The sequence below is a fragment of the Pagrus major genome, chromosome 6, assembly GCF_040436345.1.
Source record: "Pagrus major chromosome 6, Pma_NU_1.0".
In the NCBI taxonomy this organism is placed as follows: Eukaryota; Metazoa; Chordata; class Actinopteri; order Spariformes; family Sparidae; genus Pagrus; species Pagrus major.
In genome coordinates, this window is record NC_133220.1 from 2,136,056 (window position 1) to 2,157,747 (window position 21,692).

General features: G+C 42.8%; 1 protein-coding gene across 1 annotated transcript in view; it reads left to right on the plus strand.

Annotated features, from left to right (window-relative positions):
• Window positions 1-21,692, plus strand: part of LOC140997913 (semaphorin-3D) — a 72,430-nt gene that overhangs the window by 40,357 nt on the left and 10,381 nt on the right. Inside the window, exons 3-12 of the mRNA XM_073467998.1 lie at window positions 13,610-13,764; window positions 13,888-13,950; window positions 14,185-14,304; window positions 14,657-14,747; window positions 15,876-16,004; window positions 16,134-16,276; window positions 16,486-16,600; window positions 17,069-17,138; window positions 17,671-17,815; window positions 19,277-19,499. Of these exons, the coding sequence (XP_073324099.1) occupies window positions 13,610-13,764; window positions 13,888-13,950; window positions 14,185-14,304; window positions 14,657-14,747; window positions 15,876-16,004; window positions 16,134-16,276; window positions 16,486-16,600; window positions 17,069-17,138; window positions 17,671-17,815; window positions 19,277-19,499 (1,254 nt within the window). The remainder of the gene's footprint in view (window positions 1-13,609; window positions 13,765-13,887; window positions 13,951-14,184; window positions 14,305-14,656; window positions 14,748-15,875; window positions 16,005-16,133; window positions 16,277-16,485; window positions 16,601-17,068; window positions 17,139-17,670; window positions 17,816-19,276; window positions 19,500-21,692) is intronic.

Below are 21,692 nucleotides of genomic sequence, written 5' to 3' on the forward strand. Positions count from 1 at the left end.
GCATCTTCTCTGTGACAGGAAGCAGAGTTTTTATAGGAAATATGGTCTTAATTTAGGTGAACGCACGATCCTTCAATCTAACACCTTGTAAAGTGAACTTCCTCTGCTCTCCTTTTCATCTGCGTCCATAATTATAACGTGGAGACGCTGCTACTGTGCGCCGGTTTATATTTAAGATGTTTATTCAGCAGGACGGTGGTTTTGTCCTTGTGGCTGCAGCTTGGAGTTTTTCTTCTGGATCTCTTGAGTTCCTGCTCTGTTGATTATCTTCTCGTCTGTGATTTATCTCCTCTGCTGATGTGGGTCGCAGCCGGCGGTCGTTTGTGAGCTACGGCTGAAACATTATGATGTATGACACCGCAGTGAGAGAGAGTCACAGCATCTCTGCTTATTGTAGTTTAGTTTCAACTGTGAGTGCAGTTTTTTGGATAATTCTGCCGGAGTTAGTGTTTCCCACACATGCACACATTTATAAAACCTACTGCTGACGAAGAAACCTGATAACGTGGCTAGTAGACGCTTGGTTTTAATAAACAAGTTGTCTGAAGCGGTCTGATTGTTACTACAGGAGTTCATTCTTGTGGCATTTTCAGCGTTTGGACCTGCAGATTGAATCTAACAGGAACAGACGGGAACAAATGGAAACTAATCCTCACAGGCTGGATGGAAAACCTCGCGGGGAACAGATAACCTCATCGTCCTGCGTGCTTTACGGTTTTGTTGTGAGTTGTAGCTTGTTGGTGATGACACGATGTTGCCTGCTGAAGATGATTTGTGTTTTTTTTCAGGGAGAGGCTGACAGAGACGTAACACCGCAGAGTTAATGTGTGAATTTAATGTGTGTGTGTGTGTGTGTGTGTGTGTGTGTGTGTGTGTGTGTGTGTGTGTGTGTGTGGATCCAAACAGAAATGGCTGGGCCCCTGAAAAGCTCCGGTGAATGGTTGTTTTTTACAGGTGAACTGTGCCTTTAACATGTTTATGAACTAAACAAGCCGTTGGTTTTACCTCAGAATTTTTTTTTTTTTTGCTAAATGTCGAGTAAAAACAAACGATCAGCAGCTTTATTGTGTTGAAGTCGGGGCCAGAGACCGACATGAAGCTGAAACAGTTTGGTTTTCATCAGAAAGGAGTTTGCTGAAACCAAACAGATGAACCTGGACCAGCGTTTGTGTGAAGGTCCAACAAGCCCGTCATTGTTCCTGACATCAGTTGGCCCGGATCAGTTAAACTAAGGATAAATAGATGTGACCTGACTGCTGGAATAATAGCTGCTTAAGTTATTTTCTGTCTGAGGCAGTTTGGATTTCCCCCCTGAACGCTGAAACTTGATATATTAAGCGGCGGCAGTTATCTGTGTCGAGGTTCAAAGGGAAACTCTTTAAGTGTGATTTAAAGCTCTGAGCCGTGTGGAGAGGTCGACAACGAGCCGGCAGCAGAGATGAAGAGGATGAGGAGTGATGCTGAAGATGGTCCCTCTCTTCCTCCTCGTCCTCGTCCTCGTCCGTCTTCTGTCTCCGACTCTGACAAGACAGAATGATTTGCTTGGTGTTGTAGATGAATCAGGTTCGGACATGAACCATCTGCTCCGTCTGCTCCACCCTCGACTGTACACTCTGTTCATTCGTCAGCAGAAGGTAGAGATGTCAGGACATCCATCAGTCCAGATGTAAACTGTTTGTGAAGCTCTTCACTTCATGTAAACAGTTTCAGGCCTTTAGAGGCTTTTAGACCAGAGGAGGTTTATTTCACTGTATGTTGTCCATTAATAATCGTTCTTTTCTCATGAATTATCTCCAGATGTTGAGTCAGAATTAACAGGAGGTTTCATAATATCAGTTAAATGTTCAGATAGAGCAATAATTTCTTTATAATCAGCATTACAGCAACACTTAAAGGGACAGTTCATCCAACAATCAAATATACATATTTTTCCTCCTACCTGTAAGACAAACTTCAGTAAAAGTAAACATATCGTGTTAAATTATTACTTTGGTAAAAGTGAAAGTCAAACATATTGTACTGGAGTAAATGTACTTAAATATCCAAGTATTACTGTTTATACTACCTTTTTCTATTTTAATTTATTTTATTGTTATTCTTCTTGGCTCTGATGTCAGTGTTGACTCCTTTTACACGTTTTATCATTATTTGTCTGTTGTGTTTTTGTTTTTATTTGTACCTCTGTACCAAATTTTCACCAAACAAATTCACAATATCTTTATCATTAACTTTAACTGTGTGTTGTGTCTCTTTTTATAGCAAGTAAATAACACGTAACATATGAGTGTAGTGAAAAACTTAAAAACAAAAGATCCTAAAATCTTTGCTGGATTAGTCACATGATATTGTCATATGTGTGTTATTGACACAATATCAATATTTCATTTCTTATATCATGGTTATCGTCAATAATATTATATCACAACACGCCTATTTTGTACCTAATTTAAGTTACGTGACGCAAGTCAACTTCAATTATAAGATGAAACAGAGTCTCCTGAGAGACGCTCATGTGCTTGTTTGACCCAGTCGTCCTCCTCCTCCTCGACTCCACCTGACTTCCTCCTTTGCTCCCGTCGCCACTAGAGGCTGCGGCCGAACAAAAGCATAGATATGGGTCTTAATAAGCTGCTTTCACAGTCGACCTATATGGCTGTTTTTCTGATGAGGACGGGCTGCGTCCATGAGTAGATGATATTGTTGGCAGGTGTAGAAAGAAAATAGTTCCTACAACGAGGTCTGTGGATAAAAAGCACAAGGTAAGAAGGTAAATGTCCCTTTAAATTACATTTCGAGTGTGTGTGTTTTCATCGTGGTAGCTTTCATCTCCTCCTCTGTGCTCCTCACTCAGCTGAAGATGATTGGCAGGTTGGAGAGGACCATCATCTCCACCGCTGTTAATATTGAATGTAACTGGAGAGTTTTTTCACTCGAGACTCTTCAGAGAGGAAACTGAACGAAGTGGAAAGTGGAAGGAAAGAAAAAAAGTCCTTCCTTTGTCTCCTCTTGTCTTCTTTGTTTCTTTTGTTTCCTCCAGCCGACCACAGATCAGATGTTGTGAGAGGAAGCGAGGAGGAGAAGAGGGAGTGAGATCATGGGGAGATAGAAAGCTCGAGCTGCCTCAGGGAGGAATCTGACGGGAGAGTTTCTGTCATTGAACCTGAACGAGGGGAGGAGGTGGGTGGGCTGAATGGAAACAGACAGGAGAGGGTTGAAGAGGGGAGATGAGTGCTGCTACTTTCAGGTGAGAGGGGAAGACGGAGTGAGGTGCTCGACATACCGGACCAGCAGTGTCTCCATCGGGCCTGTCCGTTTTTGAGGTTATTACAGAAAACGGAGAAAAAGTGAAGCGACGTCTCGTCAGTGTGAGTTTCCTGCAGGAGGTAGAAGGAGGTGATGGAGGAGGAGAGGAGGGTCAGCAGAGTTAAATGTTTAGCCAACAGAAACACACACAGACCTTGTTAGTTATTGATACTCTGACTCTTACTGACCCAAAATGGTCGCCGTCCTTGACTTCATCCCCGTGTCGGCTCGCTGCCGGCTACTGGACCTGCTATGAAAAACAAACATCATCTCTCACCAGACCAGGAAGTGTTTAGACTGGGGTCGAAACATGAGCCGCCCTGTTAAAGGGAGCTTCAATCAGTCAAACTTTATTTACACAGCACATTTCCACAGACTGACCACAACAGACACACAGAGAACATCTGGGCCTCGAGCTAGCAGCTAGCAGCTAGCAGTTACTGTAGCAGACAGATTGGTGTTTCGTTTGGCGCAGCATTGATAAAATAAACAGCTTTCATTGAATAAAACACAAAGTTATAAAACTGCTGAAGAAGATTAAAACAAGAACATTGAAGCTCTGATACATTCAAATATACAAGATTAAAACACAAATAAGTCAGAAATTAAACAAAAAGTGAAGAAAATAAGTGCTGTTCTGGTCGGTAAACGTTCCTGTGGACGCCGGGTCGGTCCGGATGTGTCCTGTCAGATGAAGTGAGGAGGAGGAGGGAGACGTTCGCTACCTGAATTCATCAGAACAACAAACAGAAGAGTTCAGTTTCAGACCTTTAGCAGGAATTATGTGAAACTCTATACTTCACTCATGTTACCATGAAAACAGCTCAGAGGAGGCGACCTTGAGGACGGGTGGGCAGGACCTCACATTTAGTGTCTCTGCTGGAGAAACTACATATTTAATTCATTCGTGATCGTTTCCCCAGACACCAGCGCCGGTCCATCGGAACCGCTGAAGTGTCCTTGAGCAACACAACGACCCCCAAGAGCTTCTTCCAGTTTCACCTCCCACTAACTTGGATGAGGATGAAATGATTGAATCCTGCAGCTCTTCTAGTTTCTGGACGAATGGATCACGTCCTGATGGTGAAACGAGATGTTTTGCGGGGTTGTCGTGCCAAAAGAAACAATTTTAAAGCTGCTTCTTTTACAATGTAAGCTTACGGGGAAAGTCGTTTCAGGCCTCAGTGCATCACGTGGTGTTGTAATTGCATGGATCCTGGAGAATCGGCTGCAGCTGGCGAGTTAGCTTGGATTAGCACTATTCAGTCACAACAGCTTCTCTCTATTCTACCTTCACTGTCCTTTTTACATCTTCTTGACGTTTGTTCAACATTGTCTGCTAGTTTTTTAAAGCTTAAAAGGTTGCTCATGTCCATTCAGCACACTTGTTGGCTTAGTTTGGTCGCTAAAAGAACAACAAGTTACGACTGTTTATTCAAAACACGAAGGTTATTTGCACCAGTAACTCTTTAAAAGTGCTTGCAAACCATCTGAAACCAGTTTTCGACAGTAAATACAAAAAGAAAGGTGCCAAACTGCTGATTAGCTGATAGCTGCCTCCATTTTGGACTTTCAGGCTCTCCACGTCCCTCAGAGGTCAAGACGGCTGTTAAGTTTACTAAAGTTGAACTAGTGAAACAACTAGTGGCGACCGTGTTTGGCTGAATTAAGTTCATTGTGAAATTTTCCCATTTTTAACAGAGCTGCGACGAGGCCATGATGAAGAAAGTTGGCATGTTTGTCATAACAGATGGAAACCAGAGCTTTTTCTTGAAACACAAAATGTGTGGAGCTGGTGGGATTTTCTACTTTGTCTATCTGAGTTACGGCTCAGATATCTGGTATAAAACAGGGCATCGGTGAAGAGAGCGTAAATACTGTGAGGAGATAAATGTAAAGAGCTAAATAATCAAAGGCTGAGCCAATGGAAACAACTTTAAATGGCACTGAAAGCCCTTTTTGGTCTTGCATGACAGTCTTAATGTATCAAACCACAGAAGACGACCACTAAAGAACATTTTACTGCTGGTGTTCTCCTCTCATGGCACAACATGAGTCTTTAATTTATACATTTAGCCCAGAGTCACAGCGCGCTGCAAATCTTCTTCTGTTTTTTATCACACACACAAAAAAACATAAAAACTCTCATCCATGCCCCCCGCTCTGCTCCCGGGTCTGTGTTTCTGCATCTGTTTGCTCTTTCTCTCTGTATCTTCTATTTAAGTCTTGTGAAGTCCAGTATGTTTCACCTTGATGCCTCATGGGAGGTTTGATAATGTGAGCTATCTGATATTAGTATTAACTCCAAATGTGTGCAGGGAAGTTATTCACAACCGCAGCTTCCCGTGCAAATGTGGGATACTTATGTTACTCGTCACCATCGTCCTCACAGGGCACGGTGTCAGGACGACCGGGGGGGTTTTGGTTTCTATCATCCTGCAGACCTGCTTTCATTTTAATCCAAATCCTGAACACATGAGCTGTGAGATGCTCCGCTCCCTCCGGTCGTCTGTAAGTGTTAGCATGTGCTAACTGAGGAAATGTGTTGCAGCAGAGTCCAGAGATGCTTCTGACTCACATGAAACACAGGAATCACTGTTTGAGAGATCAAATGTGAACACGATGTCAAACAGAAACCATTACGTCCACATGAGAAATATTTTCTTACATTCTGAAAAGATAAACTTTAAATATTAATGTAAATAAATCCAACACACCAAGAGGATAACTTAGCTGCGTTAGATCAATCCTTTTAGTTTCTGACTGATCAGATAAATTTGGATATTGAACCAAAAGAAACGTAAAGTATTCAACATGTTTGTGGTTTGCCTTAACGTACATTGCCAACATTTATGATGGTGATTGGTTTGATCACCGCGGTTTGTGAAGTCGTGATAAAATTTGTGATTACATGAACATAAACTGGCCATTTTGTTTTGTGACAGCACAAAATTTTAAATGGAAAATTCTTGTACATGAACATGAATCCTAAAGAAAAAGAGATTTTCATTCACAGAACTGAAATCATGATCTTAACATAAACGTTACCAAATCATGTTGCTGTTTACTGGAATATGCTGCAAAATCTAAGTTTCTTTTTGGAAGGTTAACATCGGGGAAATACGTCTTCGTCAAAAAAGTAAAAGTTTGAGTTGCATTGCTGTTTTGAATCGTCTACATTATATATTTTTAATAAAGCCGGTCCTGTTCGGGTCGATAACATCAGTCTGAATATTACATTCTCCCTCCACAACGTCGACTCTTCTGCTGAACTCTGACGTGGTCGCTGTTTGCTGTCAGGTCAGTCAGTGACGCCGCCAGACTTTCTGTCGAGAACCAGATGTTTTCTGCGTGGCGTGAGAAACATCTGCCAGCTGACACACGCACACACACACACACACACACACTCCCTGTCCATCGAGTCTTGTGTGTTTTTGTGTTACACATATAAACTGAAGGCGTTGCCGGTGCGTCATAACGTGTTTGGTATTTGACGGGCAGTGATAGTCAGAAATATAAGACACAGAGCAGACGGACTGTCTGTTCTTATCTTATCACCGGGTTTTTATCTGAGCGATAACGACCTCCGCCCGCTCCTCCCTCTCAGCGGGGGGTGAGGCCTCCGTCACTCAGGTGAAGCTGACGGAGGCCACGTTGTGTCAAATAAACTGAGAAGGTTTCAGTCGCTCAACAGCTCGAGGGAGAAAAATCATTTCCTCTGCAGATGTAAATAATGTCACTCGCTTCTCGTCTCCGTCCATCAGAAACAACCAAACACGTCACGTCGCATTATTCTTCTTCTTAGAAATTCAACTGAGGAACCAAGTTAAATTATTAAATGTGAAATGAGACTTGAAAACCTTCTATAAGACGATGGTTTAAGGGTTATATTAATCAACTTTTATGTACTCTTGAGCCCAGGATGAAGACTAAAGGAGTCTTTATTGTGTCGGCCTGTGGTCCTCTCCTACGCACCTGCCGATCTCATTTTTATCCTCATTTAAAAACACTTCACTTAACTTCCCAAAAAAATGCCATTGTCAAGTTTCCTGCCTTTAATTGGGAGAAATTGCTTTTTTCTGTGTCACATGTGATTTAATAGTTTTGATTTCAGCTGAGTGAGTCTCAGCAGGTCCAGAGCTGCTGGCAGGTTGTTTGTGAAACTCTTTTATGGCTTCATTATAACTCAAATAAAAAAACATAATCTTTCATCCAGCTGAAATAAATAACAGAGAGTGTTTTCATGTGTCGTCCATAAAAGTTTCACAGTGAAGTAAAAATGAGTTTTGGAGCAAACGTCTCAGAATAAAGACTTCAGCTGCTGATCTGACGTGTTTCTCTGAAGTCTGTTACACTGAACAGACTCAGTAGCTGCAGGCAGTGTGTGTGTGTGTGTGTGTGTGTGTGTGTGTGTGTGTGTGTGTGTGTGTGTGTGTGTGTGTGTGTGTGTGTGTGTGTGTTAATCAGAGACACCAGAGGTTTGTAGGAAAGATGAAAGAGGAGATAATGAGTCGTAACGTTGATGATTTCCACCAGCTTACCTCTGACTCACACACACACACACACACACACACACACACACACACACACATACACACAAACAAACAAACAACAAGTTGATCTCTGGGACACGTTTGTATTTATGTTGCAGAGAAGCAGCTCGTGTTGAGGTTGTTTTAACGATGAAGCTTCTCCAGCAGGCGGTGAGTCATCATCAGCGTGACTCGACTGGATCCAGAACAGACACGTGGAAGTTTTACGTGAAGTTTGTTTAATAGTGAAAATCTTCAGAGGAAAATGCTGACACTACAAAAACCACTGCATCACCAGGCTGTTAAAGTGTCAGCAGTGAGAGAGCTGGATGTTGAGTTATGACTTACTATTTATGATATTAAAGTTTTCCAAATACTGATTCATAGAGTCTCCACGGCTATTTTAATAAACCATCAATTGTTTAGAGTTAAAATCCTGAAAGTTTCATGACATCAGACCTCATTTAAGAAGCTATTTACAGTCTGATGTTTGTCTGTTAAAGACAGTGTAACATGAAAACAACAACAGAGGAAAATGTCTCCATACAGCTCATCTGTTGTGATCCAGGTCTCCAGAAGCCCGGAGATCTTACATTGATTTGATTTGTTATTTCTACTCTTTTTTTAAGCCCAGATCTTCACTGTGGCTGCTGAGCTAAAAGCGTTAGCGCACGCTGAAGTGGGTGCACGAGCTCGACCGCACGTCAAGGGTTTAATAACCTCTTTTCAAATCAGTTTGTGATCTCCGGCCTGTCTGGAGACTTGGATCACACCAGCTGAGCTGCACCGAGTCATTTCATGTTTGTTTTTAATGTTTCAGAACAAGTCCCCAGATTTTCCAGCAGCAGTGGAAAAAAACTTCAAACAACCTCACATGAATGTTTATGTGTTCGTCTGCAGTAAAGTATGTTATTCTATAGTTCAGGGACGTTTTCCTCAAAGTGACAAATCAGATCAAGAAGGCAAAAGAGAAACTGGCTTCTGTTTTATCTGCTGCTTTTAATTCAACCCAATCACCAGAACATCTTGAAACTGTTGAAACTTTTCTTTTGGTTCAGTTTTCAATTTTCTGCTGTGACACCGCTGTGCTCGTGCTCTGGTTAGCTGTAAAGAAGAGATCACACGTGTGCTCTTCACGTCCGTGCACCATTTTAATGAAGCAAATCCAGCTTTAATCACCTTCCTGATTGCAGGCAATCAGTGTTCATCACGTGGAACAATCAATCACACACACACACACACACACACACACACACACACACACACACACACACACGTAAACACACACACACATCTCACACACACACACACACACACACGTAAACACAGATGTTAGACAGACTCATATTCACTCCTCCGCTCTGTCACACTCACAGACCCTCTCACAGTGATTGAGTCTTACAATTGGTCTCTGTCACTCCATTCCTTCACACACACACACACACACACACACACACACACACTCAGTAACTCATACGTGTGCTGCGCAGGTGTTGGGCACGCACCCAGCTCTCCCACAGCATTTATTCTGCCTCAAGTCTTTAACAAATGTTCACCATTATCCTGAACTCTGCTGCGTTTACTTACACGCCACACACACACACGCAATCACACACACATGGACAGGACACACACACACACACTCAGAGAGATTCACGGCTGGTTTAGCTTCACCTCTCTGAGCGGTTGTTGGAAATGATCCTGTTGATTAGAGCGTAACAAGACGTGACGGAGTCGATCAGCAGCGAGTCGTCCTGTGAAAACATGAGCGTCACAGTGAGCGTGCCACTGATCAGAAACACTCAGTGTAAATATAAAGAGTCTATCTGTGTGTTCAAGTGTCTACTGTTGTCAAAGTGTGGAACAGATGAAGGAATTACGATAAAATCATATATGGAGTTAAAAAGAAAAATGGACATTTAATCCAAAGTTTTCCAGATATTCTCATGTGTTAGAATAAAGTGACTCTGATCAACTAATGTACCTCCATCTGATTACACAAACCTTCAGGCGTCAGTTCATTTGTTGAGTTTAAATTAGCTTATTAAGCACTGTGTAACTCTCCACTTCAAGTACAAACATGATAATAAATTGATAAATTGCTTTTTAAACTGTTCTGAACCAATTTGGGAAAAGACGTACTCGATAACGCCGACACTCTCACGCACAGTCGGCTCTGAACGATCTGATTCAGTTTTAATCACCTCTCTGATTACAGGCACTCACACAGAATGTATATATACATGTATATATATAATGAATATATACAGTATATATACTGTATATATACAGTATATGTACTGTATATATACAGTATATATACTGTAGGTGTTTTAAGCCAAAACGTGATGTTTTCTGAACTCTAACCAAGAGTTTTTGTGCCTGAACCTAACCAGAGCATAAGCACAGCGTTGACAACATTGAAAATTGAACCTAAAGAAAAGTTTCAACGTGTCCACGATCTGCAGAAAGGGGATCGGGTTGAATAAAAACCAGGTGATAAAACAGGAAAACAGCCCAGTCGTCAGAATAAAAGTTGGCGATGGACCTGAATGTTTCTTCATGTTGCAACTTTACGTCAAAAGTAAGAAAAATTCATCATGGTTCGGCTTTAAAATACCTTTTGGCCGCCACGATCACAGATATGTAGATTTCTGTGGGAGCTAACTGGGTGTCCAGTGGAGACGAAGAGGAGACAACCTGACTCACCGAGCTGTAATCACATCCTCTTCCTCTGCTGACCTCTGACCCTGACTAATCCTGACCCCACTGACACCTGAATCAAGATGTGACGAGGCCGTGACCTCTTGTCATTGACCAATCAGCAGAAATCCAGATCACTGCTGACCAATCAGAAGTAATCAACATTAGCTGCGGGTCCTGATTGAAAGCAACATTTAGCTGAATTACATCCAGACTGACTCATCAAATCGAGGCTGAAACACTGGCAGTATTCACACGTCGCTGCACTCTTTAAATACAGTCTGTCTTTATCTTTAAACACTTTAACTCCCTGCAGTCAGAACTGGTTCTGGTGTGGAAAGTCTTCTGTTTTTACACATTTTTAATGCAGTTTTCTTTAAAAAATGTGGGAGGTTATACAAGTTATCAGGAAAACTAATGGAAAACTCCATCCGAAACATGACAGATGTGAGCGCACGGCGGTTGTGTGTGACGTAAAGCGTTTTGGTTTCCTCTCCTCGTCAGTATTTCATGTCATATTTCCCAGCGCGTCCCCCTCAGGGAGAGTACTTTGAGATATCTCCTGCTACGTTCGCTTTCATCATACGCTCTATTTCCCATCGTTGGTTCACTTGATGGATGAGATCTTACTGGGCTCGGTGAGGCAGAGCCAAGCGCAGCATGTACATAGCATGAGATCCTGCTTACTTTTATTGTCTCCAGCTCTGTTCGGCTCCGGCTTCAGGCTGAGACTGTTCGGATATCTGAGCCGGACCGTCCAACAATCTGGTTGTTTCTCAAGTGTCAGCTGGTTCTCAGTACGTAAACGGTCATGGTTCTGGTCCAGGTGGTGGATGTGTCGTACACTGGGCTTTCTCAAGAGTCAAGAGTGGTTTGTTTTTTAATTTGTGTGATGTGAATAATTAAAGGTATTTAAATAACGTAACTTACAGCACCAACGTACGTGAGTAACCCAAAGTGTGACGTTCACCTGAACCAGACCCAGCAGGTTCTGTGCCTAATCGTAATAAAAGCTGCTTTCATGGTCGAGCTCAGTGGTCGTTTGTCTGATGAGGACAGTCTGGATCCAGGAAGGTTACAGGTTGTGGTGTGTGTGTGTGTGTGTGTGTGTGTGTGTGTGTGTGTGTGTGTGTGTGTGTGTGTGTGTGTGTGTGTGTGTCTTAATGACAAATGAGCTGTGAAGATCTCATAATTGCACCATGAACAGATGTGACAGGAGGTGTTTGATCATATTACAGATAGATGAAGGAACGCTGGAGGCTTAATGTTAACTTTGTATGTAGTGTGTGTGTGTGTGTGTGTGTGTGTGTGTGTGTGTGTGTGTGTGTGTGTGTGTGTGTGTGTGTGTGTGTGTGTGTTGCACCTCAGATACTTCTACTATAGATCATAAGGCATCATCCATGTGTGAAAGCCATCAGGACCTGTGTGTGTGTGTGTGTGTGTGTGTGTGGACTGAATGAACACCAGGAACATTTGTAACAGTTTATAGAAAAACCTTCAGTGTTGTAGTTTCAACATCTGCAGAGCATTAATTATATTAATGACATTAATAACATGTATTATTGAGATACATGTACAAATCTGGAAAACAAAATGTCTCCTTCTTCTTCTTCTTCTTCTTCTTCTCCTTCTTCTTCTTTGCGATATAATGCAGTGTCTGTGATCAGGAAAGAAACCTCAGTACATGAGGAAACATTACAAATACCTAACTGTTTGAGATGTTTTGTACTTAAATCAGATCTCAGTCAGACTGAGGAACCACTTTGACTAACGACTCACTTTATCATGTTTTAATGAGGTGTGTAAAGGACTGTTACATAGTTTCTGATGTTTCTGATGTCTCTCTTCTGTATTTTTCACGGTCTGTTAGCAAACAGAAACTCTGTTGTGGTGATGAAAGCCGTGTGATTGTCAGAGAAGTGATTTATTCCTTTTTAAACGGTTTTGTTGGTGGTGAGTTGTGACAAATGTGCCGTGCTGCATTCAAAGACATCAGGACACTCAGCAGTGTCTCCTGTGGGGTCCACTTCTGTACTCGCTGAATGTCTTCGCTGTCTCCTGGAGCTTCACGCTTAATTTCCTTTCCTCATTCAGGGGATTTTTTTGCAGCACTCAGCGACAGAAAAACTTCAAGAATTTCAGGGTTGATTAGTTGCTTTTACTTGAGTTAAAGTTTACAGCTGGAGTTCATGGATTTACCTACAGTCGACCCGACGTCTCAGAAAGTTTGCATGGAGAGCAAAAGAAAGATCAAGTTAAAGTCTGAAAAACTGTTTTATATTAAAGGAAGAGAAAGTGACAATTGGTTATTATATCGACATAATCGTCTAATCGATTAATGAACTAATCGTTGTAGCTCTCAATGCAGTCAGTTGAAAAGTTTAATTAAAGAAAATGAAACTCAAACCAAAACATTAAATGTCTTCACTGCAAAATACTGAAACAAATACTTGGACTACATCATTCAATAGCAATATAAATGTCTTCGGGTCAGAATTATTGCGTTCTGGAGTGAAACGGAGTCGTTTTCCCTCCTCGCTCCAGTTATCATTTACAGCTCGGGGAGAGCGGGCTGACAGCGTTGCAGAGTAAACAGTGCGGCGGCCGAGCAGCAGGGCAGCGGCAGAGTTTCAGGGTTAATTTGCTCTGCTTGCTCAGGTCGTTTTCTGCCTGCTTTAACACCGACTCCCCCGAGAGACCAGAGGCTCCGCGGCCTGACTCATGAGCTGCTCTGTGTGGGGGACCACTCAGTCACATCGTTTCACTTAAACACACCACGAGGAACTTTTAACTGGTCATGAAGCCGTCTCAGTTTAACACTGATGCCTCCTCAAGAGCAGACGAGATTGACTGTTTCTGTAAAGTTATTATAGTTTTTCTTAAAGTCATAAAAGTAAAAGGCAGAGTGCTGAGGATGGATTGAGGAGTCTCACAGTCTGAGGACAGGAGCTGCTCTGTAGTCTGGTGGTACGACACTAAAACAAAGTCATATTACACAAACAGACACATTAGTACTCCAGTATACCTTACTGGACTTTGTTCCTTATGTCTTCCTGGTTCTTCTCTCTCAGATCTGAGGAACGGTTCTGCTGTCTTCTGGGAGGCCGGAGTCAGCGGTGGGTACCAGGTCCTGCTGCTGGACGAGGATCAGGGATGGCTGCTGGTCGGAGGGAAAGACCACATCTACCTGCTGAGGCCCGACAGCTTGGATCTGCCCACTCGTACGGTGAGACAATAAAACACAGCACTAATCAGTGTTCGCTCCCAAAAAACAATAAAACATTAAAACCCGTCTGACTGCACGTGTGCTGGATCATTTCGATTCAAAGTGTTTTATCTTGTTAATCAGATCTACTGGCCCGCTGCCAGAGAGCATGTGGAGCACTGCAGGCTGGCAGGGAAAAGTCTGGAGGTAAGTGTCTTTACATCACAGCTGGAGGAGAATGAAACAAGAAGGATGTGAGATGATCGACAGCTTCCTTTATATTTATGTTCAGAGTGCACTTTTTATATTTTCCTGAACTGTCTTTGGTTCATTTTCAGTCTTATTGTAGTGATAAAAGATTGTTATTTCTGTTACATCGTTAAATAGTGAAGATTAAAACAAACAGTTGATATCTTTCATTGTGTTTTCTGTGACTTTCAGACGGACTGTGCCAACTTCGTGCGGCTGCTGCAGCCTTTCAATAAGACTCATGTCTATGCTTGTGGTACTGGAGCTTTCCATCCACAATGCACATACCTGCACTTAGGACACAACACAGAGGTAAAGACACACAGTCCATATGTTTCCACCGTCTGAGTCTACAGATGCTCACTGATAAAGCTCAGATTTCTGTGTTTGTTTTGTCGTCGGTGCATTTTGTTTCTCGCTCCTGCAAATTATGTGACGTCAGACTCAGATATTTCCGATGCAGCTACAGTGGAGTTCAGTTCTGAACATCCTGTGTGGCGTCGGTCACTTAGACTCAATCAATCGCTCTTTGTAGAGCCTCAGTTGTCCTCTGACAATCAACACTCATACAAGAAGAGATCCATCAGAGAGAGTGGAGGCAGTTTGCTCTTTGTCCTCCTGCTGATGGTTGTGTGTTTGTGTGTGGTCTCTCTCTCCCCTGCAGGAGCCGTCCTTCATGTTGTCTCCCTTCGTGGAGTCGGGCCGAGGAAAATGTCCCTTCAGTCCGAGGGAGCCCTTCACCGCTCGACTGACTGGTGGGTCTCATCCAGTCCGCACATAATGTACTGTGTGTCCACCCACACACACACACACACACATAAGTGGATGTATTAAATCATCTTCATTCATATTGTGGTGACACTAACGTCCTGCAGCGTACAGTCCCTCCACTGTCTCCGCTCAGCTGTGGCGTGTGTGGTCCGCCTCGCTGATTTCACACGCTGACGTCAGCTGTTGCCACACACGACATCACGGACGTAAAAAACGACATGTGGACCGTTCAGACAGAGAGCCCCCTGTTAAATCAGCTTCAAGTTGTCAGATTTAGTTTTATTAGAGATGATAGTTGTGTCTGTGTGGACAGATACAGAACAAAGACTTTAAAGCAAACACATGAGATGTTACTGGAAGTCTGTCGAAGGCTCAGGAGGGTTTTTATCTGGGAGGGTTTCTGGAGGATTCTCAAAAATTGGTAATAAACCTCGAGTGGCACTTGTTACATTGACCTTCATACAAACTGTGCTGCAGCCTCACTGAAGGGACAAACATGAGTAATGCTCCATATTCAGTCTGTTAAACTCATTTATTTCAGCAGTTGTAACGTTAAACATTGTAATCTTATAACTTTGATCTGTCTTCTATAAATGATTTAAACCTGCAACAAGAATTTGAAACGATCAAAAACTTTCACTCGTATCAGCTCTCAACTCTGAGGGTTTGTCTTTTTTCATATATAATAACAAATTAAATACTTTTGGGTTTCAGACTTTTGGTTGAATAAAACAATCAATGTGAATATCAATAAATCATAAAGAACAGAACCATAACGTCCTTCCTGATGGTCGACACGCACTCAGATTTTCTGTACAAATGTTGTGTTAAAATGTAAATGCAGAACAATGTGCTGCTCAGGAGAATGGTCGCACAATCTCTGGATATTGTTCTTCATGACTTTAATCATTCGATCATTTAGTCGTGATGCCTGCTCACACAGACAGAACCGAACACAGAGAGATGCAACAGTCTGTAAATATTTACTCCTTCACTCAGGACGAGAACATGTTGGACAAAACAAATGATGGTGCAACGCTCTCATACTCTTTCTTTCTTTCTTTCTTTCTTTCTTTCTTTCTTTCTTTCTTTCTTCCTTCCTCCCTCTCTAGATGGTGAACTGTATGCAGGTACCTCAGTAGATTTCATGGGAGCCAATGCTGCGATCTTCCGTACGTCTGTGTGGGGCAGCAGTCAACATTACATCCGGACTGAAGCCTACGATCACAACTGGCTCAACGGTAATAATAAATAACCTAACCACGTCTACCATCTGTCCAACACCCAACTGGTATTTTCCGTCTTTCTTTTACTTCTTGCTCTTCCCTCATGTTCCTCGATGAGTTAACACTGTCCCGTCTCCCTCTCAGAGCCGGAGTTCGTGGGCTCCTTCTCCATCCCGGACACTCACAGCCCGGACGACGACAAAGTCTACTTCTTCTTCAAGGAGCGGGCGGTGGAGGCCGGGCAGTGGGACAAGAGGGTTTACAGCCGCGTGGCTCGAGTCTGCAAGGTAGAGACACACAGACGGACAGACAGACAGACAGACAGACAGACAGACAGACAGACACACAGACAGACAGACAGACAGACAGGGATGTGTTGCTGCTTAGTGTATAACTAAGACAAAACTCAAGGACAAAGTCATGTAGAGAGGCAAAGTCTCTGCCCTCCCAGTGATTTATCTCTCATCCCTCCCCTCTCTTCTGTCCCTCCGTCCAGAATGACGTCGGGGGGAAGAGGAGTCTGATCAACCGTTGGACCACCTTCCTCAAAGCCCGGCTGGTCTGTTCTGTCCCCGGTCCGTCTGGAGTCGACACGCAGTTCGATGAGCTCGGTAACACGTCTCCTCCTTTTCCTTCCTGTCTTGCTTCTCTTCAGGAACAGACCTTTGATACTTCAACTCTTCTTCAACTCTGAAGAAAGGACGGACCCGTCCCCTCCTTTCCTTCCCTCTGTCCTCCTCCCTCGTCTCTTCTCACCCCAGTTGACCGAGCTGTAAACTCCCTCTGAATAAGTCTTTGTGCTCTATGGTGAATTATTTATTGTTTCTCACTTTTATGAAATTAGGCAGGTCAGTTCTCAACAATGTAGAGAGAAAGCCAAGTGTTTCCTGCTCTTTGAGACGTTTGCCAAATCAATCAATTAAACTTTATTTGTTATTACAGTCTGGTCATGAGACAGAAACACTAGAGAATGAGATAAACGGTTGTCAAAATAAAATGACGTCTGAGTGTCATGAAGTGTCACATCTTTAGATTCAAAGAACATGTTGAGTTTTAAAGCCGTGACTGTGTTTTTCTAGAGGACGTCTTTGTTCTGGAGACCAAGGACCCTCAGAACCCGACCATCTACGGTGTCTTCAGCACATCCAGGTGAGATGCATTCAGTGTTATCACAGCATAAAGTCAACAGCAGGAAGTGTCTGTAGACGGATCAGCACCTCCTCCTTCACATGCACACTCACAGCCGACACGTGCACGCCCAGCAGGTCGGAGGGTCGGAGGTCAGGTGTGGGTGGGTGTCAGGGTCAAAGGTGAAGAGGCCCAGCGGGTTGTGTTATTGTAGCCCTGATGTAATAAAGTACTCCCTCCTCTGTTCTCTCTCCTCTGCTCCCTCGTTCACTCACTCATCCATCCTTCCTCTCTTCCTTCCGTTATCCTTCCTTACTGACTGTTTTATCTTCTTCTCCACCTTCTTTCATCCTTTTCTGTCCTTCTTTTTCATTATTGGTTGTCAGCATCCCTGTTCAGTGTAAACTTTTTACTGCACATTGTGATTAAATTGGTCCATCTCTCCCTCCTCCTCATCACTTTCCTCTTTCTACTGTATCGTTTCTGTTTTTTTTCCTCCCTCCCCGACTCTTCCACCCAAACTAACATCCCTTCCTCCTCTTTTCTCCTGCAGCTCTATATTTCGTGGCTCTGCGGTGTGTGTCTTCTCGATGGCGTCTATCAGAGCCGCTTTCAACGGACCGTTTGCCCATAAAGAAGGTCCCGACTATCGCTGGGTCGAGTACAAGGGCCGCATCCCCTATCCGAGGCCCGGCACTGTGAGTACAAACAGACACTCAAGTATTCTCACAAACACAACCTTCAAAAACTGCACATTTTTATTATATCTTACAAAAAACAAAACAAATCACTTCATTAAATGTACTACAAGGGACTTTTAGCTGAATGTCAAAGTGTCACTGAAAACAACATTTTCTGCAAGCAAACAAATTACATTTTCAATAATTTGTGTGGACTGTCCCTTTAAGGATAGAGTAAGGTGTTGGTGACTTGCTTATTAAAGTTCACGCTCCATAATTCTTTGTAAATACGGCGACGACAGGACGGTATTTATGTTTGCGTGAAGAATTTCCTGTGAGATCAGACTCCAAACACACCGGTCTAATGAAAACAGGCCGATGAAGCTGTGCGAGGGTCAAACTCTGCTGATTTAACGGCGCGGCGGTGAACTCCTCTGGGAAGCCTCAACTTGTCAGGAGGGCCGAGGTTTTAGTGTTTGAGTGCGTCAGGTGTTATTTCATCCTCCCTGCTGGGGAATTCACCTCTCTGTGCTCTGGATCTGTATCATGAGGCTGATTATAGAGGAGGTCAGGGTGTGTGTGTGTGTGTGTGTGTGTGTGTGGAAGGTGTAGAGGTTCAAACAGTCACAACCTCTGATCACTGACTCACTGATCAGAAACTAATGGCTTCCATAATGTCGACTTGAAGTCGCTGTGCTGCACATTTGTTCCATCTAGTTCATCAATCTTCATCTCATCTCCTCAACAGATCCGTCTCTCCCGCTGTGCATCTTTCATCTTTCTTATGTTTCCTTTTCCTCGGGGGAAATATCTGACTCTCTCGACAAATCAACATCTGAAAGTCATTTTTTCACAGCAACTTTCCCATCCGCCCTGACATCACGCTCCTCTCCTCTCCTCTGTCCGCCATCTGTTCGTCACCGCCATCTTTTTTATTTCTAATTTTTTAAATATTTCTGGAAGGTGTGAAAGTTTCTGGTGTTGCTTTTGTTCTGAGCTTGTGGGAATATAATCAGGTGCTCTAAGATAAAGAGTCTGAAACATCTGTATCTGACATGCTTTTTTAAAGCTTTTGGAAAAGTCAAATTTTTAAGTTTGTCTGGGAAGTTTTTGCTTCTCAGAGTAACTCATGATACGATTCGACTCACGATACGTTGCCCAAGATAACGATAGTGTCACGATACAGCTATTCTGCGATAATGAATACATTGCGAGACAATAATCTCATGATACGTTACAACATCTGTCTAATAAAGGTTTACAGAAGATTACACCAGAAGGAGTCCTGACATAGAGACTCTGTTTGTGATAAAGATGATGAGAAGGCTCAGAGGAAATCATCTGTTCGTGTCACATGAAAGATTTGGTATCTCCTATCTCTGAGACTTTTCTTTAATAGCTTATTTTAACTGTAAACCTCGAGCTTATTTGACATTTAACCACCTGTTGCTCACAATATTCCTCTGAATTGTCCTCCAGTGTCCCAGCGAGACCTACGACGCTCTCCACAAGTCCACCAAGGACTTCCCAGACGAGGTGGTGAGCTTCATGCGGCAGCACCAGCTCATGTGGGAGCCCGTCCTGCCTCTGGGCGGCAGACCCATCCTGACCAAGGTCAACGCCGCCTACATGTTGAAGAGGGTCGTAGTGGACAGGGTGGACGCTGAGGAAGGACCTTATGATGTCTTACACCTGGGCACAGGTGAGGAAGAGAAGGGAAGGAGAAGGAGACGTTAAAGGAAAAGACAAACTGGAAACTTAACTTAAAATAAGATTGTTTTAATTAGTTGAAATGTCAGTCCTCTAGTAAGTATTTGAGAGTGGTTGAATTGTTTGGATGAAAGCAGTTCAATTGTCAGTTGAACTGTAGTCTGAGGTAATAAATCAATATGTTTCAAATGTTCTTGATCCTGTACCAGAGAAATTCAGTTTTTACGGCAATTTAAGTCAGAAGCGGAGGGAACAAGTGGTTGACTGAAATAAAAATACACTAGACTACAGAATAGATGTCCACAAAAGGACCTTTCACAAATACAGACATGATGGAGAAGAGACTTGTATTGCACAGGAGAACTTCTGTGGCTCTTTTCTGACCAAAGGGAAAGAAAAACACACAAGAAAAGCACGAGTGGACAAAGACAACAGACGCAGATGTATGGGATGGCATGGAAACACCCTGACAAAAGCTTTCTTATAAAAACGACGAGGGATTTAAAAGAAATTAGACGGAGGACAGAGTGAAGGGTTAATGTTGATAGATGTGGTGGTAGAAGACATGGAGGGGGGAAACTGTGGACAGAGCGCTGATCTTCAAAACACAGAAAAACAGAGAAACAGAATAGAAGGAGATACACAGCCACTGGTGATTAAAAACTAAACACTGAAAAAACAAACTTCAGACCTCAACACACTCACTTTATTATCTTTTTTGATGCTTTAAGGTGTCGACTGGCACAAAAACATTCCTGCAGTCGCTGAGAGAATCAGAATCTTCCGCGTCTCTCTCACAACACTTTGTGATTACTGGCTTCCTGAACAGGAAACACAGACATACCTTGAGAAAATGATTAAAAAGCTTTTTAATTCTGTAAAAAAAGTTTTATATTTTTCCATCCAGATTGTTGGGAGAGTCTTTCAGGCTTCAGGAAATACCTTCAGAACCTGTCTGGGTTTTTCCAACGTCAACAGTTCTTATTTTTTTTGCAGAAAATATGAGTTAAAACATCTTTCAACAACTTCATATTTCAGCCCGAGCACATAATTAAATGTCTTTCATGACGACTGAGTGTTCGTCTGCTCGTTTGTTGTGTGTAAACATCTGCGGTCATTCATTACCATTGTTACAAACCTCTGAAGGTGACGAACGGAGACTTTTACTGTTGTATCCCAAAGCAACACTTCTGACGGGGTGAGTGAGTTCCTGAGTGTGTCTGGTCTTTGTAAGTGTGTGTCTGTGTGTGTGTGTGTCTGTGTGTGGTTGCCGATGTGTTTTCTTCTTTGCGTTCCACCAGCTGCAGTAACCTGGTGTGTGTGTGTCTGAGGCTGTATGTAGGTGATTGTGTGTGTGTGTGTGTGTGTGTGTGTGTGTGTGTGCGTGCGTGTGATTAATGGTGGAGGTTATTTAACTGCTGGTGACAGGCCGCGGGGCCAGAGGTGCTCCCACGGCTCCATAGATCTCCTCTAAGTGGATTCCTCTCCAACATCTCTCATCTCCCCATCAACTGCACATCTACCTGCCTGATAAATGCTCTTTCTGCTCTTTCAACTGTTCTGATTTTTTTTTACTCCATATGACCGGGATGAGCCTTTGGACTCGTCTTCAGGTCTGCTGAATTAGTGAGGATAGATAATGTCCCTTCTTTATACATCATGAGCATGAAGCCACGTGCTAACGTCAACTTGGTTTATTCTAAAAAATAAAATATACTTCTGAAACGTCGTCAGGTCACTCTGAGGTCATGCTCTGAGTTGAGTTGTGGCTTTCCAAGTCAGTTTTAAGCACATTAAGCCCATTAATATTGCTGTTTAAACTCTAAAAGGTTTTTTCCTAGAAAAGTTACACAGATGATAAAAGCTTACGCAGACGATGTTCAATTATACATTGAATTTAAGACTAAAACTGACTGCCTCATAGAGGTGTAAATCATCAGTTTCATCAAGGTGGGATAATACATTAATTCTTAAGACAATGAAAGGATATTTGCTATGATGATATGATCAATATGAAACGCCAGCCTCTGCCCATTCAACACAGTCAGTTACAGAAGAAGCTGCCACCCCTTTCTTTTCTGCTTTTGGCTGTGAAAGAAAACTGACAAGATGTTTCATTTTGGGGGTTTTTTTTGGGAAAGAGGAGCTTTCTTGGTGCTGACTTTAACCTTTTTCCCTTTCAAGA